General features: G+C 36.1%; 1 protein-coding gene across 4 annotated transcripts in view; it reads left to right on the top strand.

The window, feature by feature from the left end:
* The window catches only part of DIP2 (disco-interacting protein 2), a 167,707-nt gene that overhangs the window by 71,744 nt on the left and 77,495 nt on the right, over positions 1–18,468 (top strand). For 3 of the 4 annotated variants that reach the window (XM_015512716.2, XM_015512717.2, XM_015512718.2), the window contains exon 1: positions 1,617–3,630. The exons of the other annotated variant lie outside the window; for it this stretch is intronic. In XM_015512716.2, the coding sequence (XP_015368202.2) occupies positions 1,953–3,630 (1,678 nt within the window). In that variant the 5' untranslated portion in view covers positions 1,617–1,952. Of the gene's footprint in view, positions 1–1,616; positions 3,631–18,468 lie in introns of those variants that run through there. 4 annotated transcript variants of the gene reach the window in all.

Below are 18,468 nucleotides of genomic sequence, written 5' to 3' on the forward strand. Positions count from 1 at the left end.
AAATAACAAAATGTCAATAAAAATTGACAACATTTATTAAATTTTTAATACTCTAAACTTTTAATAAGTGTAATTAATATTATACGTCGTATTAATATGGTTTGTAATAGATACTATGATCTATATTTATGTTTATATTACATATATTATTATATATATTGTTTGTCCAGCAAAAGTTTAGAAAAAATCTAAACTATATTATAAAGTTACACGTTAACTATAAATCAATAAATGCGTTGCACGAGAACAAACGATTGCATAATCGGTTTTTAGTATGCAGTTATTTATCATAAATGCACATAATATTTATTGCGCAACGTTCAAAAACCTATGATGGAAAATCGAACTGTTTTCGAATAGATTTAAATATTATTTGTGGACCAGTTTCCCAGAAGAACGCCTGTGGTGGGTCAGACGTCATCATGATCTTCGGCAATAATTCTATAGCATATTACCAGCCTTCTAGTCATATATTTTCTGGCCATCAATTTAGTTTCTACATACTTCCTGTTCTCTTGAAAAATATAATCTAGTCTATAGAACACAATATTATGTAAATGTAATGAATTACACCTATTTCGTAAAATCGTATGCGTATGCCACACTATTATATATTATTATATTTAAATAGTGTTGAAATTCTAAATCGTTGATATATCCTCATCGATAACAAGGCGTAAGAGGTAAAAAAAAAACCTAATTCACGTCAAAGAAAAAACCGTAGAAAAATAACGTCGTTTCGACAACGAAAATTGCGTAGTGCAGAAAAAGACGGAACTCAATAATCTCAGTTAAGCTCAATAAACATAAAACGGTCGTAAGATTCGTTTGCATAACCGAAGATGGGAAATACGACGGAAATTCGAGCGGCGGCTGCAGTGGTTGACGGCTGGCGTTCTACACATATTTGAGTACGTCGCGACGTAATAAAATGAGCATAATATTACGGTACCTTTACATTGAACGAATGAACGGACAGGAAGCGGCGGCGGCGGCGGCGGCCGCATAGAAAATATTATGGTAAATATCCGCGCCCGTAATGCTGCCTATTTATTATGAATATTTGAATATTGTAACGAATGTCCGCTGACTCCGCTGGCAGCGGCGCAATATCTATGCACCCACACTCTCGCGTAATAACAATATAATAATATATTATGATGGGTGCGTGTGCGTATTGAAAACGCAAGTGACCAAAGCTTGTTATAATAATATACCAGTAGTGGCGGCAGCGGCTGTGGTATCCGTCGGCTGTCCGGCAGGTCCAGAGAGCAGCATCGCGGTGCCCGGGCGGGATGCCAGTGACCCGAGTGCTTTGATCTCTTTGCTGCTCTATACACACACTCGCGCACGATAGTCGGCGGCGGCTGCGTCCTTGTACAAGTACCTTGGGGGCAACTTGTCCGCTTCGTGCTAGCGTGTGCGTGCGCGTGTGTGTTGCATCGCAACCGGTTGCCCCTTCCACACACACGCACACACAAACACGGACGGTCGCGAGAGAGCGGTGGTGTTGAGGCGGCGGCGACGACGACGACGACCGTACCCGAAACCGGTTGACGACGGCGGCGGTTTATGCGGCTCGGCTGCTGCCGCGTAATACAATAATAATATTATCTACACGCGCAGTCGTCGTCCGTCATCCGATCGAACTCGCGTCTTGCTGTTCGCGTGTGTCGCGCGTGCGTAGTTGTTTCTCTGTGTTTTAATTTTTATCTGTGTGTGAGTGTGTGTATTGCTTCGTTTTTTTTTCAACCTAAAATCGATTTTGTCTAAATCGTAGTACACAATATCATCACAATACATCGGTCTAGTGCGCGAGTGTATGTCGAGTGTCTGTCGTTTCGGCCGCGAGTGAGCGATTTAGCGCGCAATCGACGACGAACGATGACGGCGGATGCGCGGCCACCGCAACCGCTGCAGCAGTTGACAGAGTCGCTGGCAAAAGCGGCCGCATGAAACCCATCACGTTCGAGAACCTCCGGCGGCTGATCGGCGGTCGTCGGAAGAACAAGGACCGCAACGAGTCGCCGTTCAAGCGAAGCGACTCGTTCAAACGGATATCGATCCGCAGGAATTACTTGGACGGCCGGGGTGGCGGTGGTCAAAAGGGCAGGAATCCCACCAAAAAGCCTCCGCCGATAGACGCCGACGATTCTGTGCAACCCTATCAGAACCAGCAGCATTCTTCCGGACTCATCAGCAAGTCGGACAGTAGCGGTCCGACTAGTCCTCCGGTCGTTGCTCGTCTCCAGGCCAGTCCCCGGGCAGCTTCGCGTCGTCCGATAAGTCCCCTGCCCGAGACGCCCGGGCAAGATGATGTACCGCCACCGCCACCACCTGTGGAGCGAAGACGACAGGCGGTCGCGCCCGCACCACCACCACCGCCGCCACCGCCATCACCGCCGCCGGCCATCGGATCCACGACCACCACATCCACGACCACCACCGCCGTGACCACTGTCACCGCACCGGTCATCGATTACGGCGAGTGGATTCGATGTATACGCGCGGAAGAAGACCTGAACAACTTGAAACGGTCTTGTTCGCCTCCCCCGCCGCCTACCCCGCCGGCACGGTACCGTTACCACGTGCACAAGGAGCTGGACGACAGTAGTCGTACCGACTCGGCCATCAGCCTTGGTCGGATATGGATGGACGCACCGATGCTACCACCGGCCGCTCCCCGGAGCCTGGAGCTACCCGCTCGGCCGGCCACGGGTGCAGCGATGGCGGCCGACGGCGACGGACAGCCGCAACGGCGGGCCCACCATTCGCTGGAAAGCGCGCTCAAGGACAAGCGGGACGACCGTCCGGTGCCGTTCAGGCGGTTCCACCGGTACCCTGTGGCCGTGGACGGCGTCAACAAGACGGCTTCCCGTTCGTCGGTTGCGTCCACGTGCTCGGGCAAAGACTCGGGCTTCAGCCTGTCCGCGCCCGGACTGTCCGATCCGCCGCGGCCATCCAAGCAGCAACTGTTTCGCAAAAAGGCGCCTAGACGTCCCGCAGCAGTGGTTGCGGCTAAACCGGCGTCGGTGTTGCAGCCCGCGACAACGCCGCAAGATCAATTGTACCAGGTAGTGGTCGCCCGGTCGCCGTTGCGACAGCTCAAATTGGACCCCATGATGTTCGTGGCTCCGGAAAAGAGGCGGCCCACCCAGCAACATCATCACCATCACCATCACCCGAAGACCCGGCCGGTCGTCGAGATCCGAGACTATTGCGTGCCCAAAGACGCTCGTCTGCAGCGACGTGACCCCGCAGACGACTACCGCGGGGACACTGACGATTACGACGACGGAGATGACGAACAGGACAGACTTTACGAATCGATATCGAAGGGCAGCCGGGGACGGTGGCAAGAGTCCACGGACGACGCGGACACCGAAGACGACGAACAAGAGCAGCTGCAGCAGCTGTACCACCGCCGACACCAACAGCATCAACATTACCAGCACCAAGACCATCACCGGATACCCGTGGCCGCGGCCCGGAACACTAACCGGGTGAAACGGAAAAAGTCGGCCCGACGGAACATCAAATACGTAGTAAAGCCAGTCCGACGGGCACCGTCCGCGGCCACCCGGAGACCCAGCGTCACAGCCAAGTCAAAATCCGCCGGGACACCAATAAGTAGGTTTTTATCTTATACCTTCGATCGTCGTTTTCGTGTTTTTATTTTCGTAATTTATTCGCGTTTTTTGGGTAGTTATAAACGTACTCAAAATTGTCGGTCGTTCACCAGACACAACCTGCCGACGGACACATAAGTACATCTTCGTGAAATGTGTTTCCGTCTAATGCCAACGGTGTAACATATTTTTGGGTTTTTTGTATTTATTTATTTTTTTTTTTTTTTGGCTGCGTTAACGTTCCTCGACGGCTCGACCTAATTATTACGATTTGCGATACATTCAAGTCGATTCGCGTCTGTTTTGAAACGAAGCTCGTCAGAACGTAATTAATATTAACTCGTGGGTGGGATGGTTCGTATATCGCCATAGACTTCTCCGTCTAAATATTGATTGTACCTATGTTGTATTATATTGTACGCACATCATACATTTCTGTCTTGTACAGCTCGCTAATAACGTTTGTTGATGACGTCGTTTGTAAATTGTTCACGGATTTAATTACTATATTTTAATTGCTCTCAAAACTTTTGCGATGTAAAGTTAAATTAAATTGTTTGTGTGTCGACCATGAGATGACTTCCACTTCTATACTTTTAAATTCAAGCCATTGGAGCTGTATATCAATACAATTATTTATACATTTTTAATTTGATTGCAGATTTTGAATAAAACTGTATTAAAAAATAAATTAAAATATTTTTTACGGGCATGACACGTATACAGTATACACAAAATACATAATATGGGACGTGGGTTATGCAACGCAAATTATCGTCATAGTTATGTGTAGCTAATAGTTGAGACGTTGGAATTCCGTGAAGATGATTTGAAGGTATATAGGTAACTAATAATGTCTTATTTAGGTACCGTTAAACCGTTAAAAGCTTTGGGTGTATTATATGAGTATCGATCGTTTTGTCGATTCATTCATTTCCATTGAAATCATTGTCGTCGATGAAATAACTCTGTGAACCCGCTAAACTGGTTAAGCATAACACGAAATTTCTTACGTTTTACCATAATAATATAATCATATTAAAATATTATGTCCAACCTCCGTTGTAATAACGTTGTTGACCACTATAGACGCATTATATATTATTCTAATGATATGCATTATATTTGCTGAAACACTTTCCGCATTCGTTTGTTTAAACGCCATCTGCGGATACCACATGATGTACACAATATTATACGTTTTCGTTACCTAGTTTTCTGTAAAATTTATTTGATTTTGAACCCGTTAAGCCGCGTAGTATGTTAAGTTTATTGTGATATCTTGTTGGTGGTTGTAGCGTATGTATGAAAAAAAAGTTTCGGATTTCAAATGATTTAACACCTCGATTCGATTTCAAGGCGTGGCGTCGTCCTCGTTCGATAAATGTTCAACGGTACATTTATCGTTAAAATATTGCGAGGCGAAATGACTGTATAGTGGTCGAAGAGTTGAAACAATAATTTATGGGTGCCAAAAAAAAAAAAAAACAACCGACACGTATGATAATACACTACCTATACACGTTATACGTACCTACCTCGTGTTGTAAAAAACCTAACGACTACGGATGATTCAAATTTGTCTGATATAATATAATATAGGTGCATATGATGGCTGTTTCCCAACAACAGTAATAATTACGACGATCTCGTGTCGTTTGAAAAATATCTTCTCCGACACTACATTACATATTATATTATAAATTACAGGTTAAAAGACCATAACATTATATATTTATATATATATATATATTTTAAAAAAGTCCGTCGAGAAACTATACATATACCTTCGTATACAATCCGTTGTGGTGATATGTAAATCAATGTAAGTACGGTAAAAAAAAAATACCCCGTCGTCTGGGGACCTTGAAAAGGTTAGTGGCAATCAAATCCGATCGGGATCAGTATCACTCTCCTACAAGTCTATATAATGTATATCACATACACACACGCACAATATGTAATATCATTATTATTATTATATTATTATTGTCATATACCACATCGGTGGTTTACCGGTGAAGTGGAAAGGATGAAACACATAACACCCACCCACACACGACTGCTGTTTAGTTGTGATATCATTTATGTATAATATATTATTGGTATTATTATTCATAAACCGATTTCGATCGACGGTTTCGTTCTTCGTCATTAACTCTGTTCGGCGTCATACGATAATAATATAATAATAATATTATACGAACCGTATAGTCGCCGCGGTAGCGTTATTTATAATGTTATACGTATTAATAATATATATGATATGCGCTCGGTTGAATATTTACATATTTATTGTCCGTATAGTGTATCATATTGAGTTTGTTGGCTGCCATCAATCGCGCATGGGAGTCGTTTTGATTATGTCTCGACGACGACGACGCTCCGGGGTGAAACTACTTGCTCGGCTTCGTATGATATGTTACAACTATAAATTACAATATTATTACACATATACATATTACATATTATTATACATCGCGTTCACGACTTTGGATTTTATACATCGATAAAACACAAGCGTTACGCGGACAAATCGTATTTCATTATTGTCTATTATGTACACACACGAAACTCGTACATTATATTATTATTATAATATATTATAGTACGGCGAGATAATAATATAATGAAATTACGTATTATTATTGAATCGTCATAGCGTAATAAATTGTATGGATCTTAGGGCGCTGAAATAGAATTTACGTTCCCGTCGTGAGATGTGATTTTCCATAACAACTGCTCTATGACAATACCAAACTACATTTTTTTTTTATACAAGTACCGACCCACCCACTACGATATCGTTGTTGTCGCTATATAATGGAATATAACAATAATAATATTATGGTATATCGATTGGCGACTGCATTTGGGTCAAAACTATTAAAAACCCATAAAATTTGTCGTTGCATTTATTTTTGTTTAAAACATTTTATATGGCTTGTAGTAATATTTTAACATCGAGTGTATCGTGTACGGCACTGTACGCATATAGTATTGGTGAAGTAGAAAAGTAAAACCATCTCGTAAACATTATTCATAATTAAATTAGTAACTCGATGCATCAGACTACATAATATTATATCAGAGGACTTAAGGATCTCCGAGCCTAATCAACCTAACTGCAGCTACTCTCCAATCTCATCAACCATTGGTCGAGATTTAATTAGATTTTGTGCCCATGATTTATATACAAATATTTAGGTAAAAGTGGATTTCGTTTTCCGTTTTAGTTTGATGTTTTGAAATTTGAAAACTTTGCCTCCTCACCATTTAATCTAACATTTTCTCGATTTAACTACATATTGGTGTGCAATTTTCGATTATCGTGTAGCATTCGTTACGGTTGTTAAAGTATTTCGTTGAACACAATGTCCGTCTCTTTAATTTAACTATAAACCGAAACTTGTTATAATTCGTTATCGGCCGCTAAATGTGTATAATATGAATACATCTATTCATTGTAATATGCCTAATACTCGTATGTATTATTTTGATGACACAAATTATTTCCGAAATTATTTTGTAACAGTGATAATAATAATACATTTACATAATATTTATCTAATGGTTGTTTGTTTTGTTTTTGTTTCAGGTAAGTCACGTGAACGTTTTCTGTATTAATATTCAACTCCTGTACAACGTTAGATTGTATAAGAGAGTGGACTCACGGTGAGTCTGATGACGCCATCTCTTTAGACGTAATTTTATCACGATAATATTTATGTACATTGTATTACATTTTTTTTTTTTGAATTTATTTTCAATATATCTAAATAATATAAAAATATATTTTGTAGTTTAAATTATTAAAAAAACATTTTTGATCGAAAACCATTTTTTATGTAATATATTATAATATTATATTCTAAGCGTATACCTCAGCGGGTATACCTATATAGAATATGCAACTCAGTTGCGACAGTATCATCGTACACTTCTACTATTTATTGCAATTAATCCAGTTTACCTGTCTCGTAATAATTCTCTGCGCTTGCAAAGATCTCGTTAATAGGAGTATATTATTGTTATATTATATTGATATCACTGTATTATTATGTGTATGATTCTTATACCAGTAAATCCATTATTCGTCGACCATGGTGTATGCGACATAAATATGAAGTGAAAACGCGTGTGATTAGCAGCCGAGTTGGTATATTGTCGTTAAACGATTATAGACGCGTAACTTCAATGTCCGCGCACTGCAGCATAATATTATTTTCCTATGATAGTGGTGTGTCCGGTGGCCGTACTCTCCAAGGCTGCTAGGTTGCAATAATAATATAATAATAATAATAAAATGACATTTATTGTATAGGTATTGTCTATAGACGTATAGAGACGAGTCAAGGAAAATCGCGGATGAGAAATCGGACCGTTACCAGTTTTGTTGCCATATTTGTTTAAAAATAATTTATTATTATCATACTGCGATAAGCGCGCATTGTTTCGGAAAGTTCAATTAAAACGAACATTACGTAATTTAATATAACACGCGTCATATAATGGGCACCTACCTACATATTATTACTCACTCGTTGTACTTAACTTACCATGCACCTGTCCGTTCATATTAAATGTATTTTACACTATTGCGCATTGAAATAACGTCCGAGTCGCCAATCCTCTTTGAGATATGGGAATATTATTACGATATAATGAGCCAATCCGATGGTAGGTGTACGAATCCGATCACTGCAAGAAGTATCAAAATATAATAAAAGTAGGTATTATGATATGATAATATTACTGTTATTGTCGAATGTCATTGTTTCATGTGAAGTCGTCTGCGTTTATTTTACTGTCGCATTAGAGTTTAAAATAGGCAATTACCTGTGCCCTAATATTAAGCACTCGGACCGATCAAAATTTAAGACTCGTCAACTGCGGCAAAACACTTATTGAAGATTTTTTTAATTAAACTCTTATTTAATACACATATACACCTATGATTGGGCATTGATTGACACAATGCGTCAATGCGTATTGTTTGTTACTTGATTTAATAATTTAATGTAATTTAAATTCAAATAATTGTTACGGAACCCATCGATTCTGCCAGCGCATCTATTACATATGTTATATCACATTTGAGATTTTTTTTTATTTTAAATGTAAATTTAGCAAAAAACTATTGAAAATATTTAAATTTCATACACGTGTTTAAAATCTCACATCTTACACATCTTAAAATGCGTACACTAAAATAATTCGTTCTCGTGGGTGGTTCCTGTACAATTCTAAAATTGTATTCTTGAATTCCTAAGCGTTCCCGGGAATAGCGCGTCACGGGATGTGCCCTTGGACGGATTATATTTTTTTCCAAGTTCGTCTAATCCCACAGTGAAGTATATCATAATATAAAATAATAAATTATACATCACATTTCGTGCATGGACGTCATTGTTGTTTATTCTACCACCGTCGTTACGCCGTTGGCTATTGAACTAATGGACGTTTAATTATGTATTAGTAGGATACTCGGAATCTGCCATTATTTGTAGCAGGAGGACGTCGCGAGTACGACAAATGTGCAATCCCTGTATACCCACGTCATGACCACTTATATTTATAATAATATATTATGTAATATGTATTTAGCATGAATATTTCACTGCAGAGCCGCATCGTGACACGTCACGTCAAAAGTGTTCTGCAACTAGGTTCAAGTATAATCTATTAATTATGATATTCATATTGTATAATAATAGATGATAGTAATAATATTAATAATAGGTGTACGACGGAACCACCGTCACTCGTGTTTTTTTTTTTTTTTGTTATCATACAGTATTCCTGCAAAGGCCATCTAACTTATTGATAATATATGTTAATTTTTTTAACAGTTAAACAGTTGATAATGCATAATTTTTCACATATTATTTACAACAAACTACAAGAATTTCGTTACCTGTGTAATTCCAATCCGTATCACGTAATCCAAAGTCACTGCAAACTACAACCACCCCCTATTAAATAATAATTAATTTCTCTCCCATTTCGATGTTTTAAATATTTGACGTTAGCACTGTGTCGCAGTATCTATTATAGTCTCGGGCACGAAAAATGAGCAATCGCCTCTGCCATTTGTAACAATTGGTTTTCAACAGTGTACCTGCATGCTGCTCATTACGAGTATAAAATGGTATTCAGAATGATTAATATATATAGTTGACAACCACAACTATATTCGTGTGATTTCTGACGAAGCTTGTCGTTTGCACCGCTATTATTTGCAGCGCTGTCATTAAAATTTCGTACAATTATTGCATTAAATCGTAGTGGTTACTGAGAGTCATATACGAAGATCAGTCACATTTGAAAAGCAATTTGCGTATACCATGGTATATGACACGCTGCAGGATTTATACGGTTAACGATTTGAAAGGAAACGATAAACATTATGATAAAAAAAACATTTCTGTCTTGTCGAATATGACGTGCCGCCGATATGACCGCGGTGTCTCGAATCGTAATTTTTCTCGTGTTTGACAATTAAATTATATATTATTATATTGTATATAGGTAATATTCGCAAAGTTCATAACGTACTTACACATTTCGTTCGACTGCTTCAGAGCAATCAACGATCGTATAAATATTGTTCTGGCCCTATATATCATTATATTATATTTATGCACGCGCAGGGACTTATTATTATTAATAATACTTAAGTGTATATATATATGAAATATATAATAGATTTCGATTATTAATACACTCGAAGGATTTTTAATAGCCCTCAACGAAAGTAAATATATTTAACTACGATCATCAAAAAATAATACCTATCAGGCACACGAATACAATTTAATTTTCATAAATCCGACGTAACGAGCAGTGACTTCTCGTCGTTGTCGAGTCTGCCGGAAAATACTTATTTAACGGACCATCTATATAATTCGTATACATACGAACCTATATCGAAGCCTTTGAACATCCAACTGTAGTATAATCATCACCGTTTGTACATAAAAAATACGATGACAGCGGCAATAATAATGTACACCACTACGCCGTTCGACAGTCAATCGATTATCGGCTCATTCTATGTATTTTTTATGGTACGATAAATAACATATTATGTATAGGTAAAAATAAATCGATCAACGCGTGTTACTGTAGTTGTCTACCTAATGGTCCTAATTATATATTATTTATATGTTTTATATGTCAAAGAATACAAACACAACATTATGTCATACATTGAACGATAATAATATGATAATATTCGAACATTATATATGACATCGTCTCGTATATATATATATATATATATATATATATACTTCCTAGTTGAACACGTCGCGAGATTGAACCACCACCATCATATTGTTATAATAATATTATTATGATTTGCGATACATATATTATATCATTTACACACTTGTATTATGGTCGTATTACGACGTGTATATTGTTATTGTGTGGTCGTCTGTGTTCTTTAGTTACGACGTCGACTATAATAATAATATGCAGTTATTATGACGAAGTCGCTTTTGGGTATGCATATTATTTGAATGTTAAATTTCATAAATGAATGGTCGAACACATGCACGTATGGTCTGCGCCCTGGTACCTATAAATAGTAATTTTGTATACGATGCATAATATTTATATTATTTTTTTTTTTTTTTGCCGCCCCATAGACACTTATTGATATAATTAGGTACCTCAAACTATTATATCTGTTTCTAATTGGATGCGTCGTCGTCGTCGTGCTATTTTAATCATACCAACATGGCATACGTATTTAAATAGGCCTATATTAGTTATTAAAACAATTGTTATCGCTAACCGGTGAAAAATCTTATGTGCAAAAATTTAGTCCCATTAATTCATCATGCTATTGTAATGTCATTAAGTCCATTTTCATTTTGTTTGTAAACCTGAAGTGAATGCTATCGTTTTTATTGTTTTGCGTTTTTCCAATGAGGAGTGAATAAAACTAATTGTTTTATCTTTTATTCCATTTTAATGAAGTTAGGTACATTTTGGGGTTCTGGTTTCGTTCTATTTCGTGTCTAATAATATATTATATTGTAAACGGCGTGTCATGTATGTCGCGTTTGGTAATATGCTCAACGAGCTCTATCGATTTTCAGTTGCCATCAACGAGTAAATACTAAATACGCTTCAAAACTATACGTAGGTTACCAACAGTTATCCGAAAATAATGGTCTCCAATATTATTAATATTTATGCATCGGATCACACTTATAATAAAATAATTCATATTTTATTTTGGTCATTCATAGTTTTTACTTTTTAGATCACTTTTAACTTATAAAAATAATCAACATCACACCAGACATCTGTATTAATAATATTAATTGCAAATTTATTTGATTCTTAAAACATTTGCTCGGTAAATTTACTTTATTATAATGATCACTGCGGTATATTTTTAACATATTTTTGGTTCTATACCGGTCTCCATAATACCATTAATATGGTGTCTTTAATACATTTGTTAATTAAATACGAAATTTTTAATCGTTTCTAAAACGTGTTAAATATACATAGAGTACATATTATCTAATATGAAAATCTGAAATTTCTTATAACATAACTATTAAACATAAATTGCAATTTTATGCGTTTCACCTAGTACAATTATCAACTACATTGTCGGTTTCTTTTTATCACCCTGTATAAATAATATATATATGAATAAAATGGGCGACGCACGCATTTAACATAACATGCTCATCACAGACGTCTGTCTGCAGCAAAAAATGTCTGACTATTTTCAGATCGATACCGCGCGCTTGCTAAAATATAATATACCAAAGCGTATTAGCAGCACGACATACCCATTATTCGTCATAGGTCATAATATCCGGGCTACACCCCACAGGGGGTTTGTTCAATATCCTGGTGGCGCGGGGTCAAATATTCTGAATGCATCATTTATTGTTTGTTTGGTTTACCCGTGATCAAACGTGTTGTCGTACGAATTATGTGTAAAGTGAATTGGCCATCAACAGATATGTACACGTGTATGCAGATTGTAGATAGCTATACATATTAGGCGATATATGTTTTATACGCATAAACCAGTGATCTGCTAGAACTGTTATCGAAAATGAAGGGCGATGCGCATAATTTTATTGATATACATCTTCTATAATACTATGAGAGATCTGAAATAAAAGTTACATTTAGGCATTTATATATATACAGGGTGATTTTTTTTATCGAAGAACACTCATACTCATACACTCATACTTTTTTAAATAATGAGTGTTCTTCGATAAAAAAATCACCCTGTATATATATATATATATTTTTTTTTTGAAAATAATTGGCTTAATTTGAAAAATTACAATCTATACAGTATGTACATTAAGTAATATTAATAATTTTACAACAGTTGACAATGGATAGCCACATGAGGAGGAAATCACACATTTGTGACACCTCTCTTACATTTATAAGTTTTCACTTAAGTTATCAAATTACGGCACCATTTCCTCTTGAGGCGTCTGGTTGGGTTAAATGGCATTTATATTTACAAATTAAAAAATAAAATAAAATCGTTAGACAGTAACACTTTTATTTGAAATATTAACTTGGAAGTTGGTACCTTTAAATTATATTATAACATTTTCATGATTAATGCTGTAAACTTGATAAGTGTTAAATAATTTGTCTTAAAGCATTTTTTATAGTTTGTTATACATTAGGTATACCTATCTAATAATGTTGCATCATAAACGGTATAGTATAAGGAAATATTTATTTTTATTACTATAGCTGCATAAAACATTAAGAAAATACTTAATTAATAAAACTGAATTTGTTGAAAATACATTAATTAATTCAATATAACCTATATAGGTACTACACAGTATTAATAGTGCTATTGATTATTGGTCCCATATCATATTATGTTACATTTGACCTCGTATTGAAAGTTTTTCTTTTGTACAATAAAACAGTAATACCTATTATCCCTGGTTATAAATTAATTGTGTTTTTATTTTTTTAACCTTTTAGGTAGGTATATTATTTCTGTTAATTGTTTGATAAGTCAAATAGGATAATGACAATGTAAATATTGGTCAATATGTCCCTAAATATGTAGTTTTTCAAATGATTCATTTTTTAACGGTTTTAAATAATTTCCTCGGAAAAATGAACCGAATACAGTGTTACTTTTGTATCCCTATTCCCTACTGCCTTGTCAGGGTCTGTTGATTTTTTTTTTGTCACTATATAGCCAACGATCGTTTTTGCGAAATTGAGGTAAATTGTATTGCCATTATTTAACCCGCAGCATTATTTATGAAATTATTTTAGCATTTAGTCTATTTAAATTCAATTTTCAGTTTGGTTTTGTATTTTTGTATTTGTTCATTTTTTAAAAAGGAGCATATATTTTTAATTTAACAACAGTACCTATGTGGCTATGTAAATAGTTTCTCCTTAATTTTTTTGAAACAATCAGTTAAACAAAACGTCTTTATTTAGCGTGGACTGCATCACTTACCTATTTTATTTATTTATTTATTTTATTAATTAATATTTATACGAACTATGTCTAATTTACAATACATAGAATAATAATAACACAAATAGTATAATAATATTTGACAATAACCAGATTTTAAATAATTCAACATAAATAAAAAATATTTATATATATAATTTATTAAGAAATTGTATTTATTATTTACGTAATGTATAAATTATATAGCAATGTAAAGGTTCTTTTATTTGTATACATTATTATGATACATGAACCGTTGACCCATCAAAATCGTTATCGTTATGATACAAATGTTCGACGACGTTTCCTATGTTATAAATATATATATATATATATATATATATTAAATTCTGTATGAAAATTGAAAAGTCCAGAAAATACGACCATCGGTTCAGTTGTGTGTGTATGTACAGCATATTATGTTTATAGTCTAGTATTCGTGGCCCGTTTAACTACCGTTTATCTTGAATATTATATACATATATACCAACGACGATTTCAGTGAGTATAGTGACTGAATCGAGCTCGGAGATACACGAATTCTGCTAAAATAATGCAACTGTTATTATTACCATGGAAATATATGCGTATTACGAGATATTATTTCGCACTACTCTGTAGGTAGATCTATCTACTTATAATGGGTTGCTGATGTTGCGAGGATCGTGGTATAAATGGAATCTTCTTTCGCGTAGTTTGACAATAATTAAGTCGCTTAAACGTTTCATTCGCGTGAACTTGAGTCAACTAGTATAATATAATATAAACTATTGACAAGATAAGTCAAAACCTCAGTAAGTACCGGACTTTGAGGTGTAAAGTGTTATTATATTTGATTTAAATTTTAATATAGCTTTGAAACTTTATAGGTACCTCATATACCCACATGTGCATTTTTCGTCTAACCGCCATAACGCATATATAATATATATAGTAGGTACCTATTGCATTTTTTAAAGCTTTTATTTCATATTTCAATTTTATAGCAATAGTTATAAACATTTTAAAATTTAAATATTTTTATCAAAGTTGAAATATCGAAAATATCCTAGATATATTCATGAATTTAAATATTTAGGTCAATATTAATAGAACTATGGATTATTCTAAATGTAAATTTTTCCTTATTGCTATGGCGTCTGTTAGACGGAAGTAACACACATGTATGTTTAACACGTGAGACACCGGTCTTGCTGCTGGTTGCTTCTTTTGCACATATTAATTATAAGTGTATCGCTGGTGAAAAAAATTCGTGTTCGCGTAATTTGTTACGAGATATTTCTCAAACGAATTTCGATAAACGAACGGTACCTATAATTTACAATAAGGCATCGTTTAGAAGGTGACCTACCATTGCAGACAACTGGTGCCTTCCAATATTTTAACGGTGCATTTTAATATCTAATTTATACTCATTACTGTGAATAAAAATATAATATTTATTTCAATTAGTTAACAGCATTTGAAAATTGTGTCATTATTTCTTTATAATACAAATAAAAATGTAATAATTTAGAGTAAAATAATACAGTACAATATTCTTAATTAATATTACATCTTAATTTGGTAGGTTAAACTTTTCTGATGTATGACGAGGTAACATATTATGAAGTTGTATACAATTTCATGTATTTTTCGAATAGTTTTTATTTTTAATGTTACACCAACCATATAATAGTGTCCCCTATAAACGAGAAGTTGTGAAGTTGTTTTAAATTTATAATGATATTCTGACAGGGTTGCATAGCATCTATAAGACAACCGGTTTACTTATCATCCGTTATAAGTCGATACACAGGTATAAGTTCATGTCAATAAATAAAATACGAGTAAAACAGCTCTTAGATACTTTTAATAATTATTCAAATGAGTACCTAAAATTAGACAAAAACTAGGTAGGTCAGGTTTTAAACCAAAGAAAATCCGATAGGTTAACTATATTAAATCTTTGAAAATTTTGGTAGGTCAACTGCTAAAATTTTGCAAAAAGAAAAATTGTTTTTATCTCTTCAAATTTAATTCGCGGTGATGATGACGTACGATATGATGATGTTATTTTGTAATCGAATATTAGAACGGGTTAATATTAGTATAATAATAATCATATAGTTATATCTATTATTGTAAATTATTATGCAATAATTTTGGTTCGTTTACAAAAAAATAAATTAAATAATATAATGTTCTATGATACGATATAAAATATATGGGTCTTTATAAATATATAGTCTTTTTTTCAATGCATTACGATACGAGCAGTTTACTGACAACGATTTAACCATATTTTCTATATAATATATAATAATTTATATTATATAGAGAATTTCACTGAATTCCCGATTGGATATTTCTCGTGTGCATCATTATACGATTTAAAATAGGTCAGTGGCGGATTTACCTAAAAATATTATAGATGTATTTTTTTTTTTCCTTTTGTATCAAGAGCCAGAGAAGGAACCGCGTTAGCATTACTTCTCCTCTGACTCCCATCGTTTATTGATAACAATAACAACGACAATTATTAGTGGTGGGACAATCCCCCACTCGCTAATATTACAACAATCTTTTTACATCAACAATATTTACAACAACAATTTTTACAATAACAATTTTTACAACAACAATTTTTATAACAACATTTTTGCAACAACATATCTTATCGCCGCACCTCCGCAGCCTGGCGGACTCGCTCCTCTTCTTCTTTGCGTGAGAAGATGCGTTCGACCATTCCATAGAACAGCCGAAAGGACTCCTCCGCGTACCTTAGTATATTCAACTTTTCATCTGGGTCTGCTGGAAGCTGGTCAAATGGCGGCCCGCACATTATATCCTGGATGTCGGCTGTACGCGGTCTGTGCCCCAGGTGAATGGACAAAGGATCACGGAGGACGTTCCAGTAGTAGCACTCAAGCAGAGTATGCTCCACCGTGTCCTCTCCGCCTCTGCACTGTAGGCACATCGGACTGGCGGCCCTGGCTCTCCTGTAGAGATATGACTGGAAACAGCCGTGTCCCGTTAGTGCCTGTGACATGTGGAACGTCAGTGGCACTAGCGGGACCGTTCTTTCCAGCCAACGTCTGATGGATGGGATGCAGGATCGGGTCCAAGACGCTTTCCTGGTTGCTTCCCATCTCCGTCGCCACTCCTCTACGGTGTGGGATCTTTCCTCTCTTTTTACGGACTGCTTTGATGGCCGCGACTCGCCAGGTGTGATGTCAGCAAGGAGTCGGGACCGGATCCTGGCCCGTTCCAGGCCGAGTAGGTCCGCAGGAACCGTGGAGGCCAGGACCATGGAGGCCTCGTCGGAGACGGTGCGGTATGCGCGAATGGTTCTTAGCGCCGATGATCTCTGTGATGGACGAATCAGGTTTGTTTTGGTCCTGGCTACCGCGGCCACCCTGCTAATCCAACTGACTGTCGACCACAGAGCTGAGCAGCTTTCTCTTCCATTGGCATGGGCCACCGATATTGGGCATGAGCCTTGCCAGCGCAGCTGCCGTGCGTGCGGCTTTTTTGGCCACGACGTCCACGTGAATTATAGATGTATTAAATGTTATGCTGTTAATTTGACTTATTACTGGCAGTTTATTTATAGGAAAATCGTATGTAAAAAGAAAAAAACGGAATTAAATAACCATCACAGCATTTTTTTTAAATGAAGACACCTTAACTTTCGTATATTTATTTCACGACGGAATATTATTCAATTATTTTACCATGATATTTACGTATCGAATAAAAAAAAATAAAGCGTGGAATGATTCTATAATAAAAAAAGGTCGAAAAAGACGTTTCTCTTGGGGACGTTTTTTTTTTTGTTTTGTTTTAACGTGCTGGGGATACGATATTATTATTGTTTATGTCCCTCTGCGTTCGTTACTCAAGTTTTTTTTTTCGTAAAATCATATCCACCTGCTTGCATTCACGCCTAAAAGAAAAATAGTCGCTTGAAAAATACAAAGTAAAAACAAAAATAATAATAAAAATATGTGGTTGGTCGAATTGTCGTGTGTCGAAACGAATACCGATTTCTCGTTCGGAAAATAATATTTTTATAATATACGAGCGAAATTCGACGAAAATTTATGTACGTTTACATTTAGCTTTTGCATTGAGGTATTTGGCACGGCGTTCAAGAGGGGTGGCAATAAGACGATTTGGATTTTTTCTCTCCAATGCGATATCGATATATTCAACACCATCATTGGCGCCGGCCGATTTAACATCGCTACGATAAATCACCTTTGAACACGGAACGAGTCGCGTATATACAGCCCGATGACTTTCACGTTGCGTATCTCGTAACAATTTATATTTTATACCTACCTACATATTGTG

Source organism: Diuraphis noxia, unplaced genomic scaffold, assembly GCF_037042655.1.
Source record: "Diuraphis noxia isolate RWA-SAM2 unplaced genomic scaffold, SU_Dnox_SAM2 contig0003, whole genome shotgun sequence".
Classification (NCBI taxonomy): domain Eukaryota; kingdom Metazoa; phylum Arthropoda; class Insecta; order Hemiptera; family Aphididae; genus Diuraphis; species Diuraphis noxia.